Source organism: Callithrix jacchus, chromosome 7, assembly GCF_049354715.1.
Source record: "Callithrix jacchus isolate 240 chromosome 7, calJac240_pri, whole genome shotgun sequence".
In the NCBI taxonomy this organism is placed as follows: Eukaryota; Metazoa; Chordata; class Mammalia; order Primates; family Cebidae; genus Callithrix; species Callithrix jacchus.
Window position 1 is genome coordinate 146633272 of NC_133508.1, and position 17961 is coordinate 146651232.

General features: G+C 40.1%; 1 protein-coding gene and 1 pseudogene across 4 annotated transcripts in view; one reads left to right on the forward strand and one right to left on the reverse strand.

The window, feature by feature from the left end:
* The window catches only part of STXBP3 (syntaxin binding protein 3), a 75846-nt gene that overhangs the window by 18060 nt on the left and 39825 nt on the right, over positions 1-17961 (forward strand). For all 4 annotated transcript variants that reach the window (XM_035252348.3, XM_035252350.3, XM_002751162.6 and 1 more), the window contains one exon: positions 10283-10437. In XM_035252348.3, the coding sequence (XP_035108239.1) occupies positions 10283-10437 (155 nt within the window). The remainder of the gene's footprint in view (positions 1-10282; positions 10438-17961) is intronic.
* On the reverse strand, positions 5576-6314 carry LOC103794617 (N-acylneuraminate-9-phosphatase pseudogene; annotated as a pseudogene).

Consider the following 17961-nt stretch of genomic DNA (forward strand, 5'->3'; position numbering starts at 1 on the left):
TGATAATCCAAATTATAGAATTTTAACATAGCTACTTTAAACTGTTTTCCAAAAGTTTCCTTTAAACTTATTCTTTTAATATGATGTAAGTTTAGTATAGGATGAAGATGAGCTTCTGAAAATGATGTGGGATTTAAGTGGTAGTGTGAGAAATATTACAAACATTTCTAGAACATCTCACTTCACAGAAAATAAATATAATTTTAGCACCAGAAGTTATTAAAATTCTGTAGGTGCTGTATTTGAAGGAATGGTTTGTGTAGATATCTGAATAATTTGATGATATATAGAAATAAAATGTCTTTGCATGTCTAGAGAACACTCTTGAGAAGTTTCTACTTATCAGTCTTTACAAAATAACTGTGATTATGTAAGGTCCCATCTATTGATGCTTTTCCCGAAGAATTTTTTTCTTTTAATTTACGTCTTTGATAAGAGTCTTAAGAGGGTCTACTTGACCAGGCATGCTGGCTCACACCTGCAATCCCAGCACTTTGCGATGCTGAGGCAGGCGGGAGTGCAAGACCAGCCTGGCCACCATGGTGAAGCCCTGTCTCTACTGAAAATATAAAAAATATTAGCCAGGCATGGTGGTGAACGCCTGTAGTTCCAGCTACTTGGGAAGCTCAGGCAGGAGAATTGCTTGAACCCAGGAAGCGAAGGTTGCAGTGAGTCAAGGTGGCGCCATTGCCAGCCTGGGCGACATGTTGAGTGAGACTCCATCTCAAAACAAAAAAAAAAAAGAGGGTCTACTTAATAAATCTAACTGTTTTGGAGAAATTACAGTGAAAGTATTTTGAATTTTTGTTGTTTGTAAGTGAAAATATAAACGAAATATACTAGGTGCTTTAAACTATGAGCACAGGCCTACTCAGCATTTATCAAGATCATGTTCAGTGCACATTGTCTGCTAGATGCAAAGCAGTCTGCTCTCAAAAGATGAGCAAAATATGTGTTCTACCCTCATTTGAATACTATAAAGAGATAGAAGGTATTATACATCTTCAAAAACTACATCAATTAAAAAAACTATATCATGGTTAAGTCAAGTAGGATTAGGTTCAACTCATTAAAACTCTGGACTTTCAATGGATTAAACAACATGGAAATTTATTTCTTGTTAATATAAAAGCAGTCAGGAATAGGCTATGTAAGGCTGATCATGCTGGCTCTATGAAATTGTCAGGGGCCTAGTCTTCTATGCATGGCCCTTATGATCTAAAATGATTGTAAAATTTTTTTTTTTTGAGACAGAGTTTCGCTCTCGTTACCCAGGCTGGAGTGCAATGGCGCGATCTCGGCTCACCGCAACCTCCGTCTCCTGGGTTCAGGCAATTCTCCTGCCTCAGCCTCCTGAGTAGCTGGGATTACAGGCACGCACCACCATGCCCAGCTAATTTTTTGTATTTTTAGTAGAGACGGGGTTTCACCATGTTGACCAGGATGGTCTCGATCTCTTGACCTCGTGATCCACCTGCCTAGGCCTCCCAAAGTGCTGGGATTACAGGCGTGAGCCACTGCGCCTGGCCATTTTTTTTTTTTTTACTGTTATATCATTTAAAAAATTTTAAGGAATATTATTTTAAAACAGCATTATTAATAAAAATCATAGGCTTATTTCAGTATTTTTAAATATTTTATGTAGCATTCCACTCAGAAGGTAGATAACAAAATTCTTCCCAAAGGAAAGGTGTTGATGGAATATGGTATTATATTATTCAGTTATTCCATTTTTTCCTCCTACTTCATTTTTGCTGTAGAACTGCTCACTTAACATCCTGGGAGCTATCTTGTTGAAATTTGCCTCCATCGTGTAAGAGCAATGAACCTTTGCAATAGTATAATGACTTTGATATTGCCTATATCTATCCTGTGGGACAGCTAAAAGGACAACACCTCAGCATCATATGCCAACCAATCTATTAGAGCAATCACACTCATAACTGCTTTTACCAAAATCCTCCAACCTAACTTTTAAATAGCCGAAATATAGTCAAGGCCATATGGGTACTGTGCCTGGAACTCCAGACAGACCCTTTTCATGCCCGTTCAGTGCTACAGCAGCACTGAACTGTCCTGGGACAGCTTTGGACACAGTCACACTTTTAAAAATCAAGAGTAAGAAGTAAACACAAAAGAGTATTTGCACAAGGCAGAGAATCCTGCTTCTTGGCAGTAGACAGAAAACAACTGGCTAAAGAAATAGGTTTACAGAGAAATACAACCTGGAATTTGATTCTTTGAGTATTAATCTTAGAGACATAGCTATATGTGGTCCAACGTACAATCTAATATATTACATTAGTAGTTTCTTATACAATAGTTAAGAGAAAAACCTTTCAAAAATCAACCCAAATTATATTAACCATTGGATAACCCCTTTTATCCTTTATCAACCATTTTACTCCAGGTTTGGTTAGTGTAATCATGAGATTGTCTAGCCTAATGGTCTAGGAAAAATTCTGTGGTTGTAAGATGATGCCTTGCTGTGGAACCATTAATTATTAAGCTCCAAGTGAAATGAAGCAGGTATTTGTGAAAGATGATATAGTTCCAAAAATATGAAAAACAGATTTAAGGCAGATGGTAACCGTAAAAAGAGCCACTGAAGTATTAAAATGGCACTCTGGAAATGGCTCATAGCAAAACCTAACTTTTTTTTTTTAAACTTTTAGTTTCAGGGTACGTGTGCAGGTTTGTTATAGATAAACTCATGTCAAGGGGGTTTGTAACACAGATTATTTCATCACCCAGGTACTAAGCTTATTACCCAATATTTTTTCTGTTCTTCTCCCACTTCCCACCGTCTACCCTCCAGCAGGCCCAGTGCTTATTGTTCCCCTTTCTGTCTGTGTATTCTCATCATTTAGCTCCCACTTATAAGAGAGAACATGCAGTATTTGGTTTCTGTTCTTGCATTAGTTTGCTAAGGATAGTGGCCTCTAGTTCCATCCATGTTCCTACTAAAGACATAATCATTCTTTTTTACGGCCGCTTAGTGTTCTATGGGGTGTGTGTGTGTGTGTGTGTGTGTGTGTGTACCATATTTTTTTTAATCCAGTCTACCATTGATGGGCATTTAGGTTGATTCCATGTCTTTGCTATTGTGAATAGTGCTGCAGTGAACATATATGGGCATGTGTCTTTATGATAGATTTATATTCTTTTGGGTATATAGCTAGTAACAGGATTGCTAGGTCAAATGGTAATTCTGTTTTTTAGGTCTTTGAGGAATCAGCACACTGTCTTCCACAATGGTTGAACAAATGTACATTCCCACCAACAGCATATTATGATTCCCTTTTCCCTGTGACCTTACCGGCATCTGTTATATTTTGACTTTTTAAAAATAGCCATTCTGACTGGTGTGAGATAGTATCTCATTGTGGTTTTGATTTGCATTTCTTTAATGATCAGTGATTTATGCCATTTTTCGTATGCTTGTTGGTCACCTGTATGTCTTTTGAAAAGTGTTCATGTCCTTTGCCCACTTTTTAATGGGGTTTTTTTCTTGTAAATTTAAGTTCCTTATAGATGCTGAATATTAGACCTTTGTCAGATGCATAGTTTGCAATTTTTTTTTTCCATTCTGTAGGCTGGCTGTTTACTCCATTGATAGTTCCTTTTGTTGCACAGAAGCTCTTTAGTTTAATTAGATTTTATTTGTCAGTTGTGGTTGCAATCGCTTTTGGCTTCTTTGTCTTGAAATCTGTGCCAGTTCCTAAGTCCAGAATGCTCCTGCTGCCTAGGCTGTCTTCCAGGGCTTTTATAGCTTTGGGTTTTACATTTAAGTTGAGTTGATTTTTGTATATGGTGTACGGAAGGGGTCCAGTTTCAGTCTTATGCATGTAGCTAGCCAGTTATCCCAGCACCATTTGTTGAATAGGGAGTCCTTTCCACATTGTTTATTTTTGTCAGCTTTGTCAAAGATCAGATGGTTGTACGTGTGCAGCCTTATTTCTTGGCTCTCTGTTCTGTTCCATTGATCTACATGTCTGTTTTTGTACCAGTGTCATGCTGCAAAACCTTCTTTTCTGTTAGGTTTATCACATGGGTGAAACCACTGTCAGTAGAGAACAAACAAGAGGTTCCATGGATAGGCCCCCATCAAGGGAATTTTCCTCTGGATCCACAGAAGAAAAATACTTTTTGGTGCCATGTGGCTTGCATTTATCTCCAGCAAAACAGTCTAGTTCCCTCAACCCCATTGTGTGTCTGGGAAAAGATAGTGGAAATATTTCCATAAGAACTAAAAACTACAAGAAAGCTACAAACTCACTGTGAAAATGTCATGGTAAAGAAGCAGCACATGCTTTTTTTTTTTCTTTGCGACAGTGTCTCACTCTATTGCCCAGGCTAGAGTGCAGTGGCGCAACTTCTGCCTTCCTGTGTTCAAGCAGTTCTCCTGCCTCAGCCTCCAGAGCAGCTGGGATTACAGGCATGTACCCCCACGCCTGGCTAATTTTTGTACTTTTAGTAGAGATGAGATTTCACCATGTTGGCCAGGCTGGTCTCGAACTCCTGACCTCAAATGATCCACCTGCCTTGGCCTCCCAAAGTACTGGGATTACAGTTGTGAGCCACTACACCCGGCCATTTTTTTTTTTTTTTTTTTTTTAAAACTGAGTCTTACTCTGTCACCAGGCTGGAGTGCAGTGGTGCAGTCTTGACTCACTTCAACCTCCGTCTCTCGGACTCAAGCGATTCTCCTGATTCAAGTAGCTAGGATTCCAGGCATGTGCCACCAAGCCCAGCTAATTTTTTGTATTTTTAATAGAGACAGGGTTTCACCATGTTGGCCAGGCTGGTCTCAAACTCCTGACCTCATATGATCTATCCACCTTGGCCTCCCAAAATGCTGGGATTACAGACATGAGCCACGGTCCCCAGCTGATTTTAACAGCTTTTTTTTTAACTGGAGGAATCTATTTGACATGTACACACCACATAAAAATTGCCCCTCATCCCGCAAAAAAGGGTCATACAGGAAAATCAGAATCATAGTATTAAAAAAGTATGTATCAAAAGTAGGCAAAAATACGGGTTTATTTTTTAAAAAGAAAATATGCAAAATTTCACTATGAAATGCCTTGATTTGCATGTGACTTAGTACTTATTTCATATTAACCAAATCTGGTTGCTCCGATAAGTCTCTATGTTTTAGAACAGCTCTTCTTTTAAAATATCTATTTTTAAGCAAGAACATAAACATTACATTTTTGCATCTATGTGTAATCTATCCTGCTTGATATGGAACCAAGATACTAAAAGATTAATAAAATAATTTTTAAAATCTCAGTCACAGACTAGCAAAGAACGTTTCCTCAAGTTTTCTGGGCCACACTACTGACTTGTATTAATGCAATCTGAATTTTCAGGTATAAATACCAGTTAGTGGTTGGTTGTGAAAACTTAAAAACAGTTGAGTTGGGAGGACCTTCACAATATTGGCTCTTAATTTAAATCATAAGTAAAATTATTCTTAGAACTGGCCCATAGTATGCAGAAAGACTTAAGTTCTTTTAGTTCAAACCCTGCAAATTGACTCTAGCATAATCATGCCCTTTTAGGTGTTTTAAAAGGACATACTGACTTTGTGGTCTGTACTTTCTAAGAGAGCAGGTAACTCTAGCACGAAAGAAACTGTAATGCAGAACTGGGGAGGACTTCAGTGTTCCTGTTCCAATTTTATTGATCCATACTGTGGATTTCAACTCTGCATTGAGGCCTCCTTGTGTGCCCATTTCTAACATGTCACCAACCATCACACGGTCCACAGGTTGTACTTCAAGGAGACTGCAAGAGTAATAAAATATGGAAGGTGCTGGCCTCTCTCTGCTATTCACCTACAACAGCCTGGAAATAGGACTGACAGGCACAACCCTCAGTCTTCTCCCTCTGGATCTGTCTGACCCCATTCATTGCTAAAAGTAGGCAGACCACCTTTCTAATTTCAGTGAGCATGACTTTGACAACTCACTGAAATTACTGTCATGTGCTGTAAATGTGTAATTTCTAAAGGAGGTAACATTCTTCAGCCAGTTTCCTATTGGCCACACCACGTTTTGTTTCCTGGATTGCATCTTCCCAGTGTGGATTCCCTAGATCAGTAATGTATGTATTGTAATGATGAGGACATGCCTTGCTGAGTTTAATTGAACTTTATCACAGGTGAATTCAGTGTCCTCTTTATAATGGTATTTTGATTTTAAGAGCTTTATCACCTCCAACATGCCTCTTCTGCTCGCCACAGCTGTGTCAATGAGTGTGTTGTACAGGTCAAAGAAAATGGCCTGCACATGGCTCAGCCCCATAGCACCTGCACGCTGCTGCCACCTCGTTAATGGCACATGTACAAGGTGGGCGGCTTGATTTTTTTTTTTTCTTTGAGAGAGGGTCTTGCTGAAGCAATCCTCCTGCCTTAGCCTCCCAAGCAGCTGGGACCCCAGATGCATGCCACCACGCCTGGCTAATTTTTTCTTCATTTATAGGAGAGATGAAGTCTTGCTATGTTGCCCAAGATGATCTAGAACTCCTGAGCTCAAGTAGTCCTCCCACCTCAGCCTCCCAAAGTGCTGGGACTGTAGGAATGAGCTACTGCTCTCAGCCACACTGTAGAATTATTACATCATCATTTGAGGATATAAGAAAAAAATGAGAGAATAATTTTCATTTTTATCTCATTATTAAAATTTAGTCACAGGACTACACATAAGTGCATGGGAAACAGAAAATTTTTTAGCTGAGCAAAAATGGCTGTTCTTCACAAAGAACTGGAGTGCGGTTACTTAAAAGTAAGGAGAGGATTTTTTTTGGGGAGGCACCTTGTAGCCACAAAAGGAGGAAGATTCTCTTTTTAAATATTTATTTATTTGATACATTGTAATTATACCTATTTATGAGGTACAGTTTGATGTTTTGATACGTATCTATGTTGTATAATGATTCAAAGTAATGTGTCCACCATTATCTCATGTATTTTGGAACTAGGTTTTGTTAGTATTTTTAGTAGAGATGGGATTTTACCATGTTGCCCAAGCCAGTCTTGAACTCCTGGGCTCAAGCAATCTACCGGCCTCGGCTTCCCAAAGTACTGGGATTACAAGCATGAGCCACTGCACCCAGCCATGAGAGAGGTTAATTCTTACTGGGAGATTGGGAAAATATTTGAAGAATAAGGTGGTAATGAACAGGGAAAGAACCTTATAGGAGGTGAAAATAAACTGAATGTAAGATAGAGAATCAGAAGAGTGCAGGAGAACAGCAGGAATATGGCTTATAAAGGGTGAAGGAATGAAAGATAGGCTCTCTGTTGATAGGTTGGAACTGTATTGTATGTAGGAGCCTCCAGGTTCCACCAAGAATAATGACAGAAAATTAGTTGGTGCAGAAAACTCTGGAACTGGTCCTAAAGTCTTTAAGGAAAAGTAGAGTCTCAGAAGTCAGGAGATCATTGGGGAGAGATTGGTAAAGTTGGATATGATAGTGCTTCAAAAAACTAAAGTTGGACATCAGCATGTTTAGGAATTACATGGAGAGGCTGAGTGTGGTGGCTAAGCCTGTAATCCCAGCACTTTGGGAGGCCAAGGCAGGTGGATCACAAGGTTAGGAGATCACAAGGTTATGTTGCAGTGAGCTGAGATCATGCCACTGCACTCCATCCTGGCGACATAATAGGACTCTGTCCCCAAAAAAAATTACATAGGAAGGAAAAAGATTAATTCACTCCTCATGGTGATTCCATGAGTCAAAGGGATTAAAGAAAGATCTTTCTTTCCCTTTCTAGAGTATTTAAGATAAATGATTCTGTCATGTATGCAATAAAGCAAGTACAGTTGATCCTTGAAAAACATGGAGGTTAGGGGCACCAACCCCTGTTGAAAAATTGGTGTATAACTTTTAACTAGCCAAAAACTTAACTACTAATAGCCTGCTGTTAAGTGGAAGCCTTCCTGATAACCACAATAGAAGAACACATACTGTGTATACTTTATGTATTATATACTGTATTCTAACAAAGTAAGCTAGAGAAAAGGAAATGTTATTAAGAAAATCATAAGGAAGAGAAAATATACTTACTATTAAGTAGAAGTGGATTCTTATGAAAGCCTCATTCTTGTCATTTTCAAGTTGAGTAGGCAAAGGTGGAGGAAGTAGAGGGATTGGTCTTGCTGTTTCAGGGGTGGCAGAGGCAGAGGGGGCAGATACACTCTTTGTAACTTTTATTGAGAAAATGTGCATCTGGGTGGATCTGTGTGGTTTAAACCCTTGTTCTTCAAGGGTCAGCTGAAGATAGAAAGCATTCGAGAACATGAGGGAGTTTGTTTACAGTGAGCCTTAGTGAGTATAGAGAGTCTGGTACGATTAGTAGAGAGGATGCTAGAAGGGATCTGGTAGAGATAGAAACAAGCTAGCTATAGGTTAGCATGAAGAGTAGATGGAAGACAGGATCTGTATTTAACGAGCTGATTATGGGCTTATAAAGATGAAAAAAGCATGTGGCAGTAGTCTAAAAGAACTTCCAATGATGGTGATAGGAAGTGGGAAGGAGATAGAGGAGGAGGGAAATAGAAGAAATGTGAGTATAGAATGAGAACCAGCCCCCAGATTATCTTTGGTACATTGGGGTATTAGATGGCTTAGGTTAATTTGTGGTAGGAACACCCCAGATCTCAGTGCATTACAACAACAAAGGTTTATTTCTCATATGTGTTGTCCATTGTTGTTTGGGACTTTGTTCTACATCTTCTACATTCTAGTACTGAGTCTGAAGGACTAGTCTGGGACATAGCCAAGGGAAAAGAGAAAATAGCGGAGCCACACAGTGGCTTTTAAAGCTTCTGCTGGGAAGTGGCACATGTGTCTTCTACACACATTCCAGTCTGGGCACAGTGACCCACATCTGTAATCCCAGCACTTTAGGAGGCCGAGCAGAAGGATTACTTGAGTGCAGGAGTTCTAGAACAACCTGGGCCAAAAAAGTGAGACCTTTTCTCTACAAAAAAAAAAAACTTAAGGAATTAGCCAGGCATGGTGGCACGTATCTGTGGTCCTCGCTACGTGGGAGACTGAGGCAGGAGGATCTCTTGAGCTCAGGACATAGAGGCTTCAATGAGCCATCATCATGCCACTGTACTCCAGCCTGGGTGACAGAGTGAGTCCCCGTCTTAAAAAACAAAGACAAAAACAAACCTATATATGACCGTGGCCAAACCTGGTATCAGTGGGTGGGAGGGAAAAGCCTTGGGGGGCTGTGCAGTTAATGTCTTTGAACAAATAATATTATCTACTGCTGTAGGATATTATACTATGAGAAAGCCACCGTTCAAGTGTAGGGTGCTTGTTGACAATTAATATAGCATCCTAGCCTTTGAGCAGCAAAGAGATAAGTGGTTGAGCCACAGCTAAATTTTCCTCCGTGTTCAGGCTGCTGTTGGTGGTGCTAGACTATGTCCAGAGAAATGAATGTGTGTAAAAAGAAATGCAAGAAGTTGATTTATAATTCATTGCTTAACCTATAATGTTTATTTCTTGCCTACTTTTATTTACAATAAATTTTCATAGTTTAAGAGAAATTACTATCATTGTTTTAAAAAAACAAGACTTAGTTTAATGGGGGAGCTCTCGGTACCCACTAGGGAACTCCTGCTTTTGTATCCTCCAAATCCTCTAATCCAGTTCTTTGTACGTAAGTAAATTCTTTTGTTAATTCAGTGAATGAATCTGTGAGGTTTTGCTGCATATACATATAGTAAGAGTTATATTATGTTTGGCACAATGCCATGTCTTTTGGGGAAGTATATCTCTTAAGGACATGAAGAGTATAAGCTAAAGAACTGAAGACATGTATTAACTGTGGGAGATTTTTTTACTCTCTAATGGGTTAAGGTTTTTAATTTATGTCTGACATGTAGGCCGATTTTGATACTGTTGTATTTCTTTGTGCTAGGAGTTAGATTTTTATTTTAGTTTGACTACCTCAGATTACTTCATCTGTTGCACAGGTAGTGAAAAGCAGACAGTACAACCTGTATATGAAACAGGAATTGAAGGACAAAGGTAGACTAAGCAGGAAAGGAGAGTGAGAAAAGAAATAAAGGATGAAATCAAGATGACAGAGAAAATGAGATTTGATTAAGGTGAAAACACAGTTGTTTCAGCAAACAGCATGGTTAGTGCAAGTGTTTTTTTTTAACTGTCCCAAATAATTGCCTCATTTTCTAGATATATATGTTTTAATCAGGTCTCCATACTGACAGTGAGTTTTTTTGGCTTAACTTAGGTGTATACTCTTGATGTACCAGATGCATTCTATTACTGTTATAGTCCAGACCCTGGTAATGCAAAGGGAAAAGATGCCATTATGGAAGCAATGGCTGACCAGATAGTTACAGTATGTGCCACCTTGGATGAAAATCCCGGAGTACGATATAAAAGGTAAGACACTGAGCATTTGAACTTGTTACGCTTCTGTTTACCATTCATTATAGAGGTAAGTAATGTCTCTGTACCTTTGTATATTGGTTTGCAAAATTTATTTTCTTTTTATAATTACCATACTCTACATATAGGAGATTCAGAGCTTGTGGTTTAAATTTCAGAATAACAAATAGCTTTTGTTACTGAATTTCAGAGCCTAAATTTGGTACAGTTTACCAGACAGTTTGTCATCAGTTTAAGGACTGCTTAGAGGAAATGTCTTTGTAGTCACATAGGGAATACAGTGGTACAATTAATGTTTTTCATTAAATCACCACCAAATTTAAATGGCGGTATTCTCTGGATACCTGTTACCGTGTCTAAGTATCTATAGTATCTAATCCCAGAGCCTTTTCTAAATAAATTTTGGAGGTTTTTTAACAGGTAAAATTTAACTTTAGTACTGTATACCTTGACTTATATACTTCTTTTTAAAAATGAAGTTTACTGTAAAGTACATAAATTGTCTATACAGTAAGTCCTCACAATGTTGTTGATGGGTTCTCGGAAACCAATGAAATCAATTTCACCATATACTAATTGATTTAAACAAGAATTAAGTCCCTTGGTTATGTAATGTCACCACACTTCTAAATACCTGAAACACTTCTAATATTAACACTTAAAGAAATGTGACTATATGTACATTTAAGAAAGAGTAATAAAAACAGGATCATTTCTTGCCTAGTTATTCTAGTTCAGGCTCATTAGATGGATGGCCAGAGCTCATCCCAGCAGCTCATGGCACAAGGCAGGAACCCACCCAGATTAGGATACCATCTCTTTGCAGGGCACACTGCACGCACATCCATACTGACTCGGACTGGGACAATTTAAACATACCAGTTAACCAAACATGCACATCTTTGGGATGCGGGAGGAAACCAGAGTATCAGGAGAAAACATGCAGACGTGGAGGGATCATGCAAACACCACACAGGCAGTGGCCCCAGCCAGGTATTGATTTTTTTTTCCTCAGCAGTATAATGAGATGACATTGAACAAAATGACATTATTTGAGGACCTGCTAAATGTGGCGTGATAATTCATTCCAAAATAAACATATCCATCTAACACCACCAAGGTCAAAAAAATCAAACATTAACAGCATCCCAGAGGCTTCTCTCTTGATCCGTTCCAGCTGTCTCACCCCTTTTCTTCCCCAGAGATGACTACTATCTCGCTTCTAACACATAGTTTAATTTTGCCTGATTTTGAACTGGTATAAATGGAATCACATGATAATTTTTGTTTTCTATTTCTTGACTCAACATTATTTCCTGAGAGTCATCCATGTTGTTGTGTGTGCCAGTTTTAGTTTTAATTTTGGTCTGCTAGTTCATGTGTGACTCTCTTGCCTCAGTTTCCTTATCTATGAAATAGAAAAAATAATGCAGTTGTTTTTAGAATTAAATAAATATCTATAAAGCATTCAGAATAGTACACAGCACTAATAAATACGGTAGTAGTAAATACACTACACTACTTGTAATAAGTATTATTACTCCTTTGTCTTTTAAAAAGTTATTTAATTTGAACATTGGCATTTGTCAAGTTAGTTGGCCGAACTGTTTAATTTTAAATTCAGGTAGTGCTTTAAGTCACATTACTCTTAATTTACCATTTAAAAATTCCACTATTAATACTTTGAAAAAGTATAATGATCTCCTTAATTCAGGTATTACCAAACAAGCTCTTTATTCATACCTTGGGTATTAGAAACATTCTTTTTCTTCAATTTTTTTTTTTGGAGATGGGGTCTCTTTTTGTTGCCCCGGCTGGTCTCAAACTCCTGGGCTCAAGCAGTCCACCTGCCTCTGCCGCCCAAAGTGCTGGCATTACCTTTTTCTTATAAGAGATGTGCTAATTACACTCTGGACTCAGTGGAGCTGAGCTAAGTGGTTTGGCTCCTGTTAAGAGTTTAGTAACTATTGAAGCTTTTACTGCTGATGATTGGTTATATTTGGGGAAGTGAGTAAATATAGCCAATTTATAATTTAGTAGCTCACATGGGGGCTAGTTTTGAGTTACACTAATAAATGATCTGTAATCCTGTTTTTTAAAATTCTACCTGCTTTCACAAAACATTTCTTTAGGTGGGCTAGGTGCAGTGGCTCACGCCTGTAGTCCCAGCACTTTGGGAGGCTGAGGCGGGTGGATCACCTGAGGTTTGGAGTTTGAGACCAGCCTGACCAAAATGATGAAACCCCGTCTCTATTAAAAAAAAAAAAAAAAAATATATATATATATATATATTTCTTTAGGCTTTATAGACTTTAAAGTATAATTTAAAAATGAAGTGTCTTTATTTTGAAAATAAAGGGTAATGAATTACCCTTTATAGATGTTGCATTATTTATTTTTAAGGTATAAAACCTAAAGATTCTGTAACACTTTGAGGTCCTCACAATGAGACCTCCCATTTTCAAGGTTGGTGTGCTACTGACGAACCTTTTTCTTTCTCTCTCTTTTTTTTCTTAACTTGTCCCGACCCGCGGGACGAGCAACACAGACCCTAGGGAGGGAGTGGGGATTAAGAGAGAGACAGGAGACGCGAAGAATGGAGACAAGTCAAAGATCTGATCAAGTCTCGTTTATTAGGTACAAAGCAGCTGCTTATAAGCAAGCAAAGGCGGGAAGCTCTGAGTTCTGAAGTCAGAAAGTAATCATGGAGACGAGGCTGCAGGCTGGCCTCGTGACTAAGAAGAACGTGAAACTTAGATAAGAGAAGCAGAAGCTTGAGCAACAAGATCACAAGACGGCTATCATGACGCTCAAGATGGCCACTGCTCCCTACAGGTCCCCTTATTTCATTTGGCCGGCTGCCTGTGGGGACCATGCCTGTCTTAGGTCAAGAGACACACCTGCAGTGATGCTTTTACCCTTACCCGTCATAAGGCAAGCGGGATTTGTATCCCGGTCTCCTGTCTTAGGCGGGAGCATCTTACCGCCAGGCTCTCAGGTTGCCCATCATTGGCTAACTGGTCCATCTCACCAGGTTGGCGGTGCTCATTGAGCTTCTACCGTAACCTTGATCCATCTCTATTTCCCGGTCGGCCATTTCCAGCTTATGGTAATGGACCTGTAGAGGTTGCATTTTTATGGCGTCAATTTGTTGTTTAACAAAAGCCATGACCTTTTTGAAGATAAGAGGTCCAACAGTGAGGAGTAGGAGGAACCCGACAAAAGGGCCGAGGAGGGGGAGGAGATAGGGGAGGAACTCATTCAACCCCCCCCCCCAGCGGATTATCGTAGAGTACCTTTCTTCTTTCAGCCAAGTCTTCTTGCAGGGTTTTTATTTTATCTCTGACAACACCAGAACGGTTGGCATAGAAGCAGCATTTTTCATCTAATGCAAGGCACAGCCCTCCTTTTTTGGCGGTAAGCAGATCTAGGCCCCGGCAGTTTTGCAGGACCACTTCGGCTAGGGAATCAAGCTGGTCTTATGTCATATTGTGATCCAAATCCGCTGACAGTCTTAGGTATGAGAATGGTTACCAGGGATATCAGCATTAAGGTCCACATGTCTCTGAAAAAGGAAGAGGGGGAACAGGGAATAATCCTCAGGGCTTAAGATATTCCCTGGGAGGGGTTATTATCCTCACACCCTGATGTTCCCTTACTGTCTATTTGTTTTACTAATCTTTCTGGCAACCATCTCGCAGAGTCTGCTTCCTTTGCATAAACACAAACTGATCCTCTACCCCAAATCAATACGGGGTCAGGACCGTGCCAGGAGCCTGTCATAGGATCCTTCCACATCATGGATGCAAATTTCATTTGAGTTTCTAATTGCCAATGGCGTTCTGCAGCGGAGTGTCCATTTTTGTCTAAAGTTAAAAAATTGAGTATAAATAGTGAATGTGCTATAAGGTTTCTGGGGGACCCCTTGATGGGGTACCATTCCCCCTTTCTTATTTTCTGAAGGGTAAGTTTTAAGGTGAGATGAGTTTTCTCAACTATTTCTTGGCCTTGAGGATTATAGGGGCTGCCAGTTATATGCTGTATGTTTAATTGAGAGCAGAATTGGGCAAAGGCTGTGCTGGTATACCCTGGTCCGTTATCGGTCTTAATTTTTTGTGGACAGCCAAGGGTAGCAAAAGCAGACAGCAGGTGTCCAATGACATGTTTAGTGGCTTCTCCTGTTTGGAGTGTGGCAAACACATATCCACTACAGGTATCAATGCACACATGAACATATTTAAGATTGCCAGATTCTGAAACATGGGTTATATCCATCTGCCAGAGTGCATTGGGGACTAGACCCCTAGGGTTGACCCCTAGATGGGGCACAGGTAAATGGGTGGCACATTGTGTGCATTCCTTAACTATTTGTCTAGCTTGTTCCCTGGTAATATGATGTAATAATCTAAGGGAGTGAGCATTAAGGTGGTGTAGGTTGTGTGTATGTTGAGCTTGAGATAATGGATTTTTAATTCCTGTGGCATATGCGTGAAAAACGCGGGTGGCTAGGTCGGCTTGTTGATTGCCTTGTGACAGTGGTCCAGGCAATCCTGAGTGGGCCCGCAAGTGTCCAATAAAAAAAGGATGGGTTCTGCTGATGATGAACTGTTGTAATTGTTTGAATAATTTTGCGGCTGAAGAGGTATGTTTGATGATGGGAGCTGTCTCTAAATTAGGTATGGATTGAGCAATGTATGCACTATCGGTGTAAATGTTTAAGGGTTGATTAGGGAAAGCAGAGAATACTGCTATAACTGCTTGCAGCTCAGTAAGCTGAGCCGAGGATGATTGAGTTTGAAACTGCACGGTATGGCCTTGACTAACATAGGCAGCTATACCTGTGGATGAACCATCGGTGAACACTACGAGTCCATTGGAAATGGGCTCAGATTTTGTGACTTTTGGAAAGATAAATTCATGTCTATTGGCAAGAGCAATCAACTTATGAGGGGGATAGTGATTGTCCAATTGTCCTGAAAAGGAAGCCAATGCTATAGGCCAAGCTTCGGTAGTTTGCATGAGCCACTGAACTTGTACTTTACTGTATGGCTAGATAATTAAGGAAGGTTCATAACCAAAATATTCCTTGCCCATTATTCGACCTTGGATAATTAGATTAGCTACCATAAGGTAGTATGGTTCAAGGACTCTTTTTGGCGTGTTAGGGAGGTGTACCCACATGAGCGGAGCGGTTTGCCAAAATACAGCGGTAGGGGATAATGAGGTTTGGCAAATGATAAATTGGAGTGGCTTGCTATAATCTACGAAGGTGATGCTTTGATGATTAATGGCATGTTCTACAGTTTGAATAGCCTGTATGCCTTCAGAGGTTAATTCGCGAGGTGATGTGGGGTTTGGGTCCCCATTTAGAATATCATAAAGCGGTTTGAGATCTGCTTTACATAGTTTCAAATGAGGTAGCAGCCAATTAATATCTCCCAATAACTTCTGAAAGTCATTGAGTGTCTTCAGTTTATCTAGCCTGAGTTGTACCTTTTGTGTGGTAATTTGGTTTCCTTTTAGCTGGAAGCCTAAATATGTATAGGGATCTGTGAGTTGCACCTTTTCAGGAGCTATTAACAGACCATGTTGAGTAAGAGATGTTTGCAAAGCTTTAAAACAAGACAAAACATTCTGTCCAACTTTTCCTGCTAAAAGAATATCATCCATATAATGGATAATATAGATTTCTTTCCAGGTGTCTCTAACAGGTTGAATGGCTAAGGCAACAAAAGATTTGGCACAAGGTTGGACTATTGGCCATGCCTTGAGGTAACACTTTCCAGTGATATCTTTTCATAGGTTCCTTAAAATTGGTAGAGGGCACACTGAAAGCAAAACATTTTTGATCATCTGGATGTAATGGAATGGTAAAGAAACAGTCTTTTAAATCAATAACAATCTTATAGTAATTTAAGGGTATGGTGACGGGAGAAGGGAGCCCAGGTTGTAGGGCCCCCATGAGGACCATGGATTTATTAACTTCTCTAAGATCTTGTAGCAATCGCCATTTTCCTGACTTTTTCCTTATAATGAAAATTGGTATGTTCCAAGGAGAATTACTAGGTTCTATATGCCCCGCTTGCAACTGTTCCTGTACCAGTTGTTGTGCGGCAGCTAATGTTTCTAAGGAGAGGGGCCATTGATCAACCCATATGGGGTTGTCTGACAACCAGGTAATTTTGTCTGCATGGGCTACAGGACAGACCGCGGCCCCTATTGAAAATGTCCTATTCCTGTCCTATCTGTTTTTGATTTAGTTTCTATAGGGCTTAAGATTCCAGTTTGGTTTTTTCCTAACCCAGTACCGGGCACGTATCCGTGTTTAAGCATCTGGGCAGCAGTGATCTCATTAGGGCTACCTATGACCATACCTATCTGAGCTAGCAAATCCCTTCCCCAAAGGTTGAAGGGTAGGCCTGCAACAATATAGGGTTGGATTTGGCCTTGATTTTCTTTCTTATCTTCCCATTTTAGCATTTTTGTACTTTTCTCGGGATTCTTACTCTGCCCAAAACCGGTGAGATGAGTAATAGTAGCACTTATTGGCCATGTGACAGGCCACTGGGTTTTGCTAATTATGGTCACATCTGCTCCGGTATCCACTAGCCCAGTAAACTCCTTTCCATCTAGCCATAATGTCATCATGGGCTTGTTGGGAGATATCACTTCTGCCCAACAGACGTCAGAGGAACCAAAGCCTAAGTTACCTCTGCCCCTTTTTACAATTCTATTACTGATTTTACAAAGAGGTAAAAGCAAGAGCTGTGCAAATCTCTGTCCAGGGGAGACAGTACTTATGACCTTAGGAGAGGTTGCCATAACTTTGATCTCTCCTGTGTAATCATTATCTATTACTCCGGGGAGGACTTGCAGGCCTTGTAGAGTGAGGCCACTTTGCCCTAGAATAAGTCCAAAAGAACCTTCAGGCAGGGGCCCAAAGATGCCTGAACCCCCATTTCAGGTGTTAGTACTGTGTGGGAGGTGGAACAGAGGTCCAATCCTGCACTTCCTGTTGTGGCTCGGCAGAGGCTTGAGACGGATTGTTGGTTGGAGGAACAAAGCTGACTGCCCCATAGATTTGTTTTTGCTTGGGGGCCTGGGGCTGGCCCCTCATCCCGTTTCCCTGATGTGGGGAAAGTGGTTGCCCTTGGGCATCTCTTTTCGACTTACATTCATTGGCCCAATGTTTCCCTCTCTTGCATTGGGGACACAAGCCAGGGACTTTAGTATTAAGGGAGAGTTTCTTATCAGCATTACAATCCTTAGCATAGTGACTACTGGCGCCACATTGAAAGCACCTATTTTTTGACTGATTAGATAAGAACTGTCTCACAGTATAGCCCTGTAGGGCTGCAGCCATAGCTGGTCCTTGTTGATAAGCTGAACCTATGTCTGAACACAGACGTATATACCCTGAGAGGTCTGTTTTCTTCTTATAAGGGTGGATAGCCGCTTGGCAGGCAGCATTGGCATTCTCAAATGCTAGGTTTAACAAAATCTGTGCCCGCATCTGCA